General features: G+C 38.4%; 2 protein-coding genes across 2 annotated transcripts; both read right to left on the reverse strand.

Moving 5' to 3' along the window:
• Positions 1 to 600: 600 nt before the first annotated feature.
• On the reverse strand, positions 601 to 4,143 carry LOC113765144 (putative TrmH family tRNA/rRNA methyltransferase). The gene is made up of 4 exons (XM_027309222.1): positions 3,803 to 4,143; positions 3,299 to 3,400; positions 2,736 to 2,862; positions 601 to 1,255 (listed from the first exon to the last, which is right to left on the reverse strand). Exons 1-4 carry the CDS (start codon positions 4,019 to 4,021, stop codon positions 1,038 to 1,040), a joined length of 666 nt encoding a protein of 221 aa, XP_027165023.1. The 5' UTR covers positions 4,022 to 4,143; the 3' UTR covers positions 601 to 1,037.
• Positions 4,144 to 4,691: 548 nt separating this feature from the next.
• LOC113764501 (pyruvate, phosphate dikinase, chloroplastic) lies at positions 4,692 to 12,421 on the reverse strand. Its single transcript, XM_027308421.1, has 21 exons — positions 12,339 to 12,421; positions 11,687 to 11,993; positions 10,698 to 10,754; positions 10,271 to 10,504; positions 9,943 to 10,080; positions 9,569 to 9,731; positions 9,192 to 9,427; positions 8,959 to 9,087; positions 8,678 to 8,857; positions 8,380 to 8,517; positions 7,776 to 7,940; positions 7,536 to 7,697; positions 7,346 to 7,435; positions 7,034 to 7,172; positions 6,692 to 6,869; positions 6,177 to 6,306; positions 5,777 to 5,905; positions 5,447 to 5,584; positions 5,273 to 5,350; positions 5,021 to 5,112; positions 4,692 to 4,919 (listed from the first exon to the last, which is right to left on the reverse strand). The coding sequence occupies exons 2-21, from the start codon at positions 11,963 to 11,965 to the stop codon at positions 4,874 to 4,876; spliced, it is 2,901 nt and encodes a 966-aa protein (XP_027164222.1). The 5' UTR covers positions 11,966 to 11,993; positions 12,339 to 12,421; the 3' UTR covers positions 4,692 to 4,873.
• Between the last annotated feature and the right edge of the window lie 407 nt (positions 12,422 to 12,828).

The following is a 12,828-nucleotide window of genomic DNA, read 5'->3' on the forward strand; positions in this document are numbered from 1 at the left end:
ACGAGGGAACATGCGAAATTTTTTTGCAATTGGCTTGTCATTGAATCATTAAGCTACTTGCGTTCTTAGTGTCCAGCTTTCGAGTCTCTGGACATTATCCAAATTTGGTACCACATATGATGACAAGATGGAACTCTCTTCATATGCAGTACTTTTGGAGCTAATGGTTTCGTACAAGGGCAAGAGATATATAAACCCAAAAATCACGTTAGGTATTAAATCATGAAGAGACTGACAAAGGGAAAGGAAGGGTGTTAGGGGTGGTGGTCATTCTTACAACAGCAGTCAAGAGGTGTACCAACTAATTATCCAGCACGGCAGAGACGCCAATCACGCACCAGTTTTATAAACCAAAAAAGATGCTCCTAGAAGACTTTTTACCAATCAATACAAGACACCATTCTCATGCTAAATCAAACCTCAGATTAAGCAGGATGTCGACTTCAGAAGCTTTTGACACATTCAAGAAGTTCAGAGGGATATTAGTTAACAGTTGCGTGAATCATTAATCAATTGTTTTGAGAAGAACCTTAACAACCTAACCACTAATATTCTAAGCATCACATATTCTCGTTTAAGCAAGAGAATAATCATCTCACAGGCACAACAAATGAACACTCACTTTCATACATAACAGAGTATAGTTTAAAGAACTCAATAACAAAATCCAGAAAATGAGGCAACGTTGGACGAAACAACACAGTTAATATTGCGTTTGTAACCTTGAATCGAAGATTAGAACTTGCTAGCTAATGCTATTCTGATACAGGATAAAATTGTAATGTTTACAAAAGCCAAGATACAGGTTACTCTACTGTCGGCGAGTTGGTCAATGCACCTTTTCAATCCTAAACGGTTAAGTAGGTAACTCGTTTTGCCTTTTAAAGCACAATCCTTCCAGAAAGTTTCCATTCCTTTCTTTTGATCCCGTCAGCAGCAGCAGATAACAGTACGCCTTTGACCAAAAACTCATATTGCCTGTGGAGTTAATAAGGCCAATTTTCACAGGGAAAGCATAGTCACATATTCTTCCAATTCTAAGAATCAAATAGTCCATCCAGAAGATTAGATGATGAATCATCTTTCACACTCTCATCAAAAAACCCATTCGAGGTATTCTCTCTTTTAAGTCTTCGCTCCTCAACAATAGATTCTGTTGTTTCAGCACAGTAATTCTTCCTTTCCTGCTTTGTTGGTCTTTCAGCCACAACAAACTTGTTGCCTTCACGGGTTCTCTCAGAGAATCCTGCCCAAACTGAAAAGAACCGAATGCGAGGAACTTGGTTACCAACATAAAAGAGTGAAGTAAACTCCAAAAAGACTTCTGCAACTATATGTTCCATCAGAAATTGTAATAGTTTGCAAATTCAGTAGCACAGAATACATAAGCTAACAAGGAGCGCAACTTCATCTGCTGCACTAAAAAATGTACTGTTCTGTTGGAACAGTCTAGAACTAGACATCCCATGTGGAGTGCATCCACGAAAAGGATCGAAGACAGGATAAATACAACTAGAGGGTGAGGCACACTCAATGTGTGTGCATATTTAGGGAAAATAAATAATGAGAGAAAAATTGTATTGGTAACGAAGAGTGAAAATAAATGCAATCCTCCAGTCAGGCTGATTCTTGCAGCATTTCAAGCAAGGGATATAATTACAGAGTAATAGAAATGGAAAGTGATGCATTGAAGTAACATTGATTAGTGGGTTAGTTAATAGTGAAGGACTAACATGGGAAGAGTGTAGTGCTAGTTATGTAGGAGTGGGAAGTTTGATAGATAAGATGTGGGTAGATGATAGTAAATACTGGAAGGGTATATTTGGAAAAACAAATAATGACATTTTTTTTTTCTTTTTACGCCAAACCTGCTCAGGCTTAATAGATAGGGTGATATAATCTTCTAACTAATTCTTCAATAGCCTGAATTAACTTTCAAATTTTAGGAAACAAAATATGCAATTTAGTTAACTAACCTCAAACTCCCACCCCTGGCACGGGGTTGACTACCTTTCCCTATCTCCTAGGAACCAAGTAGCAAAGATTGATAAGTTAACCTCCAATATTGTACTCAAGCTATAAAAAGTCCATCTGGCTTTAGAATTTCCACTGACCTTCCCCATGAAGGGCAAAATTTTATGGCAGTAAAACCAAAGCAACAGAATATCTAATGTGTGAACTTCCTTGATTTCATGCAACTATCTTGACTCTCACACAAACCAAGCCCCCAAGGATCAAGTATATAGAAAACTAAGGTGTAGGAAGAAATGCAATATCCTCTCAATGGATTGACAACTCAAGTGAAAAGAAGCTTTCCCTATTCCTACAACAAAATTTCCAGAAGTCCAGTCTGCCTATCAAAACCGTCTGCAGACTCACTATTAAATTCCTTCCAAATAGATCACATCAAACATATGATCAGCTTAACAATTAAACCTGTTTGTCATGTATTAGCACTGACTATTATCCAACTTTTAATTCCAGAAGAGAACACAAAAAAAGAGCTTCAATTCTACAGTCTTCCAAATTTTTGCAATAACCACCCAAAATGCTGCTCTAAACTTGAAGCCAAAGGTTTAAACAACATGAAAAGGTAACATACAGATTTGTTTTACGTATGTCTACATACTATTGTTTCATCAAACATGATTCTAGCTCAGTAAACCAAATTTGCATGGAACAAAGCAATAAATGCGCTGATGAGATAGTATGTTCAAAAGTGTAAGCAGAATTACCTCCAAAGTGGTGTAGCACAATAGAGGCTGCAACAGTAACATTTAAAGAAGCTGTGCCACACCCATATTGCGGAATGTAAACAAAGAAATCACATATCTCACACTCTTTTGCAGAAAGCCCCGTTCCCTGCAAACTTAAGTCATCGACTCATTACAATGCTATTATCTAATGCTATCTAGGCACAAATAATTCAAAATAATTCCTCATTCACAAGACAAATGCACAATTTAGAAAAATCAGTCTTCAGATCACTAAACTTCAACCCATTCGCTGACGTGCACAAGTAGATGTCAATGTAAGGAAAACAATGTTGAAGCAACTTATTTTGGTCAGTTTTAGAGGAAGTTAGAACAAAAAATGAGATTGTGTTAACCCATATTTTAAACGTCGTCAAAAGAACAAGATTAACTAATTATTTCAAGAGTTCCAAACATAAAGGCAGATATTGATAGTGCCATTAACCTCTAATGGTGACGAGTAACCTATCATACTTCAGGAAAAAGAGTTTTTTTTCCCCTCTATATTACTTTGTGAAATACAAGAAATAAGAAAGGGAAACTACCTCATTACCAAGAAGAAAAGCAGTGCTTCTCTTGAAAGGATGTTGATTCACAGCCACAGCATCGTCCGTAATCTCCACCCCACATATATCACAATCCCTCTCCTGGTATCAAACAAACCAAAACAAATCAAACCCACCAATATCAATACAAAATTCCCAGCTCATCAAACTCGTATAAGCATCGATGGAAATCCCATCCATTCTAATCATGCATCCAATACTCACAAAATCCAGTTGATGAATCAACATAAAATCCTTTTAAAAAAAAATTTCCAGCTCATCAAATTTTTAGAAAAATCCACAAAGATGGCATTTTTTGCTATTACGCACGCATAACTGACAGAAACCACTCGGTCAATCAATCTTCAAAAATATCCTAAAAAAGAACCCAACTTTCCATATTTCAAGAAAGCACAAAAGGCGCTTATGCAAATCAAGAAAGGAGGGTTCTTTCTTGTCATCCTCTTTTTTTCGTTTTCTTTCTGATGATGTAAAATTGGGAACCTTGAGGAAGGATTTGGCGAGGGAGAGAGAGTGGAAGTGACGGAAATTGAGGTGGGAGGTGGAGCCATGGCTGCCAAAGGCGTTGAAGTCCCGGCGGCCCACTAAAATCAGCTCTGAGACTCCAAAAGCAGTGCAGCTTCTGGCTAGCGTTCCCACGTTGTGCCTCTTTGCTATATTGTGTATTAACACATAGCTCTCGTATCTCTTCTCATTCTCCATCTACCCTTTCACATGTGAGGCCGAGCTGCGGCGGCAGGAGATGGCGGAGGCGGGGTTTTAGGGGCCTTCTCTGCAACAAAAATCAGAGCCCAAAGGATTTAAACCCCATTACAGAGGGTTTAGATTAGAACCCCAGAGAAGAGGAAGCAGCTCATTTCGTCCCTTTTATTTTGGGTGGATACGACGTCGTTCGAGCTGCAGCAGACGAGTTTTTTTTTTTTTCAAAGCTAAAAATTATTTTTTCAAAATAAAGGGTAAAAACTGAGAGTTATGTTCAATCTTTGGCTTGATTAGAAGTTGACCCAATAATTGGGAATCAGACGGAGCCTTAATAGATGAGTCTGTTTAATTATGCACATATGCGAAATTCTACATTTGTTGAGTCAAACTTACATCTAATTGGGAAATCTTCACAAATTTTGCCAAATTCTTTTCAAGTTTGATTTTAATTACTCAACAAATTAATCTCAAAAAAATACTTAAACTGGCTCATTTGATTCATCTCAAACACTTGAGCTTTCTGATAAAGAAGAAAGCGTGATTCATCATGTCCTAATCTTGATGTAAAAAGCCTAAAAAGCGAAACAGAAATGGTGGTATGGTACCAGACAGAGAAGGCCTCAGGTCCTCAGTATGAGAAACATGACAGATATTCACACATTTCCTTTGCTTCAATCAACTATTTATTATATACACAGCAACATCCAATATATTGTCCTTTTATTTGTTTCTACATTACATGGACTTTTTATCTCAATGTTCATCTGCAACGACTATACATGTATACTTATTTATACACAACTATCCCGATGGAACAGACAATAGAAGGGCTTTTTTGCCCAGAATTCCTTGTCATTCTACTGCAACTTGAGCTGCTGCTAGCCTTGCAATGGGGACCCTGAAATATGAAGCTAGCCACAGTAAGAAGGTAGCATCTCCAGTGCTTTGATGTCATTGGAAGTAGGCTATAGAAAGAGATCATCAAGTGAAAAGTGCAACCTGAATGGAGAGCATGAAACATAGTCAAGTCCAGCCTCAGCAAAGAAGGCAACAGAAGAAGGTTCCCCTCCATGTTCTCCACAAATTCCGACCTGTTTGTCAAACACATTGATTACCAACATCAGTCTATTAACAGCTGATGAAAAGGTAGGTCTGCTGTTAATGGCAATGCATTCTTCCAGATGACAGTTAATATCAATGCCTGTCATATATACTGTAACGTGGTTAATTGTTGATCAAAATCATACTCACCTTCAAGCTCGGCCTCGCTGCACGGCCTCTTTCTGTAGCGATCTTGATGAGTTGGCCGACACCCTTCTGATCAAGTACCTAGTCGCGATGGGAAAATGTCCTCAGGTAAAGGAAGTAGCTTTCAGAATTTTGTTTCTGTATTAAGATATAAAACTCTTGAATTGGTAAGCTAACCTCAAATGGATCTGCTTGTAGAATGCCTTTAGCCAAGTAAATGGGGAGAAACTTGCCAACATCATCTCTACTGTACCCAAATGTCATTTGAGTGAGGTCATTTGTCCCAAAGGAAAAGAATTCTGCTTCCTTAGCAATCTGTATTTTCATTGCAGACATGCAACGTGAGTATGAAGGTAACTTTTAGTGATGTACGCTTCACATCCCTCTTAAAGCCAAGCAGCCTTTCATTGGTATCTTTACACTTTCTAAAAATTTTGAGGTACTATTCCTTCATGATTTTAAACGCCATCCCCAAAGGGAAAATAATGACGACGTGTTTCAACATACCTCATCTGCAACAAGAGCAGCTCTTGGGATTTCTATCATGGTTCCCACCTTATAGCTCAGTGAGGCACCCATCTCTGAGAAGACTTTTTCAGCAACATTTCGTACTAAGCTTACTTGATGGCCTAATTCCTGCCACTTAAAAGTTTTAATCAAAGCTTGGAAATGAAAAACCAAAGCAATAGTCAATCTGCTTGACTTTGTGCTGTTCATGGTTGCAAAGAATGAGGCCAAAGTTACACTTTCAACCAATGCATCCTACAATCTATTTTCTGTTCTCTTTTTCCATATTTCTGAGTGGGAGGAGAGCGAAGAGTGGATTGGAGAACTTTTTCTTCCCATTTCCATTCAGATAATTGAAACAAGTGCTGAAGCAAACAACTAATAGAACATCGAGACTTGCCTCAGGTGTTCCAACAAGGGGCACCATAATTTCTGGGAGTACTGTAAAGCCTTGATTTCTAAGAGAGACTGCAGCCTCAAAAATTGCCCGCACTTGCATTTCTGTCAACTCCGGATACGATATTCCAAGTCTGTCATAAGAAAACAAGATTACCGTATCGGATTTTCTGAGATCTCGATCGTTGTATCTGTAAACATTCCTGCTAACCTGCCGAGTGCCTAACGTGCACTGAAGTCGGACAGATGATTTTTTATACATATATTGGTGTCATACTGTGCTCAAATATTACGGGAAGAAAAGCAGAAAGCCAGCATATAGGAGCTCATAACCACAATAGTCAACCAAGTATTCATTGCAAATCTGTCGTCTAGTTATTCGGGCAAAGAGTATCTGTTACTATTTCTCTTTAGTTTACTCAATCGTATTCGTTTGACAAAAAAAAAAAAAAAAATACTCAATCGTATTGAAAAGTTTTTCTTCGTTGAGTTTAAGATGCTTAGTTTTTAGAACTACACCTGCATCCTCGAAATCCAAGCATTGGATTCACTTCTGATAATTTCTCAATCCTCGAGTAAACTTCATCTTCCGACATGCCTGTATCTGTAGTTAGTTGACCAACAATTTCTTCAAGGTTGCCTTCTGGGAGAAACTCATGAAGTGGAGGGTCTAGCAGCCGAATTGTGACAGGAAGACCTGCACGTATAGAATCATCTATTTTACAACTAAGAAGTGTGAAGCATCTAATACTGTAGCTAGTCATCTTTTTGCTATTCTTCACTTCTTCCATGTGATAAAATTTTGACATCCTGTTGAATGCTTGACTAATCAAGATAATCAATTTCCAAAGACAAGAATACCATCCATAGCACGGAAAATGCCCTCAAAATCAGATCGTTGATAAGGCAACAACGAGTCCAGGGCTTCCTTCCTCTGCTCCAGGGAAATTGCCATTATCATCTTCCTAACGGCCTTTATTCTTTCATCAGAAGCAAAGAACTGGAACACAAAAAATGAAGTATTTAATTAGTTCCTTACTCTGAAACTACCAATTCATGCAAGTTTTTAGAAGCAAATAAGCAGGAGATGTCTAAGATGATAAGCAGGATTGTGTAAAATGAAGATGACAAATTAAGGAGAATTCCACAATAGGAATAGACAAAATCAATTACCATGTGCTCTGTTCGACATAAACCAATTCCTTCAGCACCATTGTTCCTTGCAGTAAGTGCATCATCAGGTGTATCTGCATTTGCCATCACCTAGCACAGTACATGAACGAACTAGATTTATCAGCTTTAAAAGTATTTGACTGATTCAGACATCCAAGTCTACATTCTATGGCATGGATGTCTATCTAACCTTAATCCGTCTTATTTTGTCAGCCCATGACATGAAGATCTCCAAATCACCTGTCATGGCAGGTGGAGCCAGTGGTTGTTTACCCAATATCACTTCACCCGTCGAACCATTTAGTGAAATCCATTCTCCTTCATTAATTACTTTACCTCCTACAACTAGAGCCTGCATTTTGATGAAACAATAAGTATCTTTTGTACTGGTTAAACCTCAGGTATGCTGATTCAGTGTCTGTAGGTATACCCTTTCAGCATCATTTACGCGGATGTCACCACAACCTGAAACACAACATTTTCCCCAGCCACGAGCTACAACAGCTGCATGAGATGTCATGCCACCTCTAGCTGTCAAGATTCCGGCAGCTGCATGCATTCCTCCAACGTCCTCGGGACTGGTTTCAGTTCTCACCTTCAGCCATATGAAAAAGTTGAAAACTGTAAACAGTGGATACATGAGTAGAATTAGCAGCATTTGCCTAATTATGGTAAATATAGCTGGATGCAGCACTTGTCCAGGGAAAAAACTTTTTTCCCTTCTTTTGTTACAACCGAAGATTCTCCTTATGCTTGCAAAATAAAAATTTAGCCAACTGGTCACCACCCAGAAATTAAATCAAAAAATTGACTCTGGCAAAAACCAAATAACTACATCATCTTTCAAAAGTGCTTTTCCATGCATCAAACTCTTTATAGACCAAATTAAGCACATAAAAGTCTTTTCTTTAGCATATGCACCAAAGTAACAAGAAATCAGTATCACAGTTGACGCATAATGAACTCAGAACTTCTTCCACTCTCCAACTGATGCCAGGTTATCAGTTGGAGAAAAATGAAGAAAATGAGCATACCAAAATGACACACTTTCCTTGCGTGTGCCATGTTTCAGCATCCTCAGCACTAAAGACAATCTGCCCAACTGCTGCTCCAGGTGATGCAGGCAGGCCCTTTGCAATCACTTTGTCTTTGTAAGCATTTGGATCCTCAAACTATACCGAACAGAATATACATTAGAGTTACTGGGAGTTAAGATTTCATTTAACTCTATATAACTATCATCTCTTCAACCGAGTGGTGCTAATATAAACCTTTACTTTACCTAATACATTGAGAATATTCTAGGCAATCTTCACTGACATATGTATATACCTGTGGATGAAGAAGTTGGTCAAGATGCTGTGGCTCCACCATTTTGATTGCAGTGCTAGTGTCAACAAGCCGTTCATTGACCATGTCCACAGCAATCTTTATTGCACCTTTGCCTGTGCGTTTTCCAGATCGACATTGCAACATCCATAGCCTATTTTCTTGAACAGTGAATTCAATATCCTGTAAAAAAAATAAGAGGTTAACAACTGTGTCAAACATAAGAGGTCACCATTTATGTGGTTCAAGGAAATTTACATTTTTGAAGAAAATGTAAAGTTTACCATCATGTCTTTGTAATGTCTTTCTAAAATTTCACAATTCTCAACAAGTTCCTTGTAAGCTTCAGGCATACAATTCTTCATGGTATCCAAGTCCTCAGGTGTTCTAATGCCAGCTACAACATCCTCTCCCTATATACAACCATTTCTAAGTCAGTTGATACAAGAACTAATAGGAACCATCAATCACAAGTGCTTTATGGAATAAAACAAAAAATTCAGTACTAATTCAGGACCTGAGCATTTATCAGAAACTCCCCATAGAGCTTCTTCTCACCGGTGCCTGGGTTCCTGGTGAAGAGAACACCAGTACCAGAAGTGTTTCCCATGTTTCCAAAAACCATGCTTTGGATGTTAACTGCAGTTCCCTTCAAACCAGTTATTTGATTAATGCTCCTATATTTAATAGCCCGAGGACTGTCCCATGAACTAAATACTGCCTTGACTGCCAATTCCAACTGCATTTTTGGGTCTGCAGATGAGCAAAAGCACTTGTAAACTTAAATGGACAAATTTCAAAAGAAAGAAAAGAAGCGCCTCTTGATAAAGACATCCTTGAGAGAGAGATACAAAAGTGGATCTTATGCACAGGTGCCGAATGTCTTATGGGTACCTGTGGGAAACTTTTCTCCCTTGGCCTCAAGGTAGACACTCTTGTACTGTTCTACCAGCTCCTTGAGATCAGAGGCAGATAGGTCAGTGTCCAGCATTATGCCCTTTTCATCCTTTAACTTTTGCAGCTTTTCCTCAAATAGAGAATGTGGAATGTCCATCACCTTCAATTAAGCAAAGGCAAGATGAGAAAAGTCCTCCTCACCTTACAAGTTAAAACGCTAGCTATTGTGCTTAATCTTTGTTATGAAGGCACAGAAAACACAGAAAAGGTTAGTCCATGACTTCTTGCAAGCTTGTTATCAAAGACCATGCAAATCAAGTTCTAGATACTAAAAGATGTTTCCTTTAAATTACGAAGAGTGGGACACTCACAACATTTCCAAACATGTCGAGGAACCTTCTGTACGAGTCATATGCAAAACGCTCACCACTTTTTGCAGCCAAACCAGCAACAACCTCATCATTTAGTCCAAGGTTTAGGACTGTATCCATCATGCCTGGCATCGAAATCTGAAACAGACGCCGAAACCTTGATCAGTCATTTAAAAGTGGAAGTGCACAGCATCATGGTTTGGATGTTTACTGGTGAGAATCTTAAATGGAATAATCAGGTTAAAAAAGATGTGATATGCAGTGACAGAGTGCAAAGTAGGCAAATGGAAGTAGGTGTTTTTGCATGAAAAGACCCCCGAAAACATACCGCTGCACCGGATCTAACAGAGAGGAGGAGTGGCTTGGAAGGGTTCCCAAGAAAAGCTCCCATATCCTTCTCCACGATGCCTAAACCTTCCAATATTTCCTCCCACAATCCTTGCTGCAGCTTCTTGCCACTCTGCTGATATTCTTCGCATGCTTCTGTTGATATCGTCAGTCCAGGCGGGACAGATAAACCAATACTTGCCATTTCAGCAAGATTTGCACCTTTTCCTCCCAACTACAATAAAAACAAACGAAATTCATGGCAAACATAACTAAACAAGCAACAAATTGCATGCAATCAGATTTCTTGATTTCTAAAGGTGGAGGTGATAAAGCCTTCTTATAATAGTTTACATTTGTAAACACATAATTTAAGGAAAAGGTAATGGAGGAAACATGCAACTAAAAGAAATATTTAAATAGCTTACCAAAGACTTCATGCCCTTGTTGCCCTCACTTCTACCTTTGCCGAAAGTAAATACTCTCTGTGCCAAGAAGAATGCAAATTGGGTCAGATCAGAAAGTTGGAGAAGAAACACCACTAATTTACTTAATTCACACTTTTAACACTTTTTACACAAGAAGTTCCTAGACAATTGCTAAGTCTTCATTATACATTGCATGATTCTTAGGCTAGAACATTAACCTTCATGGTGTCACCGATTAATGGACAAGAAGTCGCTTGCAGAAGGGAAATACCAGAACTCCGAACTAGAACGGTTTAGCTTTTCCTCGAACACACTAGTCTTATATATACAATTTCTCAAGCAAACACTCACAGTCCTGTGATGACACAGAGAGAGAGAGAGGGAGAACTAGCCACGTGTATTACCATGCTAGATGTCAATCTCTTGCCGCTATATGACAAACCTGAACGAGGGGCACAAAAGTTCAGAAGGCACCGACTACAGTAATATCTTCGGCCAAGCCATGACTTATTCACCAGTTCACACATGATAAACTGCAGCCCTTGACGGATTAACCAAGGCGCCCTTGTTATATTCTGTCCAATTCAAGAATTACCGTATTCTCTGTTATTGGTTTATATTAGGAAATGCACTTTTTTCCTGCATGAAAGTTCGCAAAAGTAACTTCTTTTTTTTTTTCTGATTTATATATATGCTCAAGTCTCTCGAGAACTCTGCATGCCATTAAATTAACTAAGATCTTATTCAATTTGGAAAGAAAGGACAGCACCGTACGGTTGCTGTCACTTAATACTCATTATCTCCATTTTCAGGTATTCACTTCTTATAGAGGCCAAGCAGACAAGCTGTTAAATTGAAATATTCTTAACAGCGAATCAAGCATGTTTTTATTTTTCATAAACACAACATGAAATTATATTGCCATACAAGTTTGGAACACAAAACTGAAAAACAGTGTCTTGATCGACTTGTGCATCCTATGGTGGTACCTTATTGGTTGTTGGTGCATGGTCCGAAACAGGGGTAAGTATTGCTTGGGATCGAATGAGGGGAGGCTCTCTTCTCCTGTTCTTTGAATTTGACAGCCCAGTTGCCTTGATACCTCGACCACCGCCACCACCATGAGACCACCTGCTAACATGAACGGAAAGAGCTGGAGTGGCTCTGAGAAGATCAAACTGATCAGCATACTTTCCTCTCAACAGTTTTCTTGTGTAAACATCATCTGTGATGGACTTTATCAGCATAGCTTTTGCAGTCGAAGACATTTTCAATGTCAACTAACTACTTAGCTTCCTGTAAAAATCAAAATCAAGCAATAATAACAATGTACCAATAGACCACCTGACACAAACATTCTTTAGCCCGAATCACGAACTTGTACACCAACTCTAACTAGTTCATATTCAGCTGAAGCATCATCCATCATGGCTCGAAAGAAAACTAAAGTGTTTTTTAAAGAAAACATTCCCTAGCCCGCCCGAATCTAACTTGAAAGATGGACTGGATAGTGATTCAGCATGCACCTTTTTTCCTATTACCTAGTACTGGAAGTTGAAGCTAAATCCCAACAGTATTGATGCGTACTTCATAAACTAATGATTGATTTGCCCAAAAGAATAAAGGAAGAGAATTACAAACCTGAGATAAATGGTATGAAAACAAGAGTTTGGGCAATGAAAATGTGTATATTTTGCAGTTTACGGCTTGCTGTAGCCCAAAACAAAATGGCGGTTATTATAATTTCTGATTTATATGCAACCATAATATTTGTGTGGTCCGAATTGCAATTATGGCGCTAAGTCATTGTAACTAAATTTGACTTGTGGTGGTGGGGTATGATCCATGTCCGGTTCTTGTAATGTGATAGCATTGTTCAAATGTGCAACGGATCTTCTATTCCATAATTGTCCGGTTGTTATTTTTTATTCAATTAATAGTTATTGGATCTTAAGGAAACAAAAAAGAACTAAAATATGGTATTTGTGTAGGAGAAATAGTAATATAATAAAAAATGGGACTGGGGATGACACAGGATGTGGAACAGAAGATCCGTTGCGGTTCAAATGTAATTGGATAGGTTTCTTATTATTAACTGCTTAGTACGTAGTAATTATTTTTAGGAAAATGT

The sequence above is a fragment of the Coffea eugenioides genome, chromosome 3 (assembly GCF_003713205.1).
Source record: "Coffea eugenioides isolate CCC68of chromosome 3, Ceug_1.0, whole genome shotgun sequence".
NCBI classification, from domain to species: domain Eukaryota; kingdom Viridiplantae; phylum Streptophyta; class Magnoliopsida; order Gentianales; family Rubiaceae; genus Coffea; species Coffea eugenioides.

Excerpts from the sequence above, each read along its gene's own strand:
- LOC113765144 (XM_027309222.1), bottom strand. The coding sequence starts at position 4,021 with ATGGAGAATGAGAAGAGATACGAGAGCTATGTGTTAATACACAATATA. Across the intron at positions 3,401-3,802 it reads TCGCCAAATCCTTCCTCAAG|GAGAGGGATTGTGATATATG; the intron begins GTTCCCAATTTT and ends GTTTGATACCAG. Across the intron at positions 1,256-2,735 it reads TGTGCTACACCACTTTGGAG|TTTGGGCAGGATTCTCTGAG; the intron begins GTAATTCTGCTT and ends GGTTCTTTTCAG.
- LOC113764501 (XM_027308421.1), bottom strand. The coding sequence starts at position 11,965 with ATGTCTTCGACTGCAAAAGCTATGCTGATAAAGTCCATCACAGATGAT. Across the intron at positions 8,858-8,958 it reads GACATTACAAAGACATGATG|GATATTGAATTCACTGTTCA; the intron begins GTAAACTTTACA and ends TTTTTTTTACAG. Across the intron at positions 6,870-7,033 it reads CATTTTCCGTGCTATGGATG|GTCTTCCTGTCACAATTCGG; the intron begins GTATTCTTGTCT and ends CTATACGTGCAG.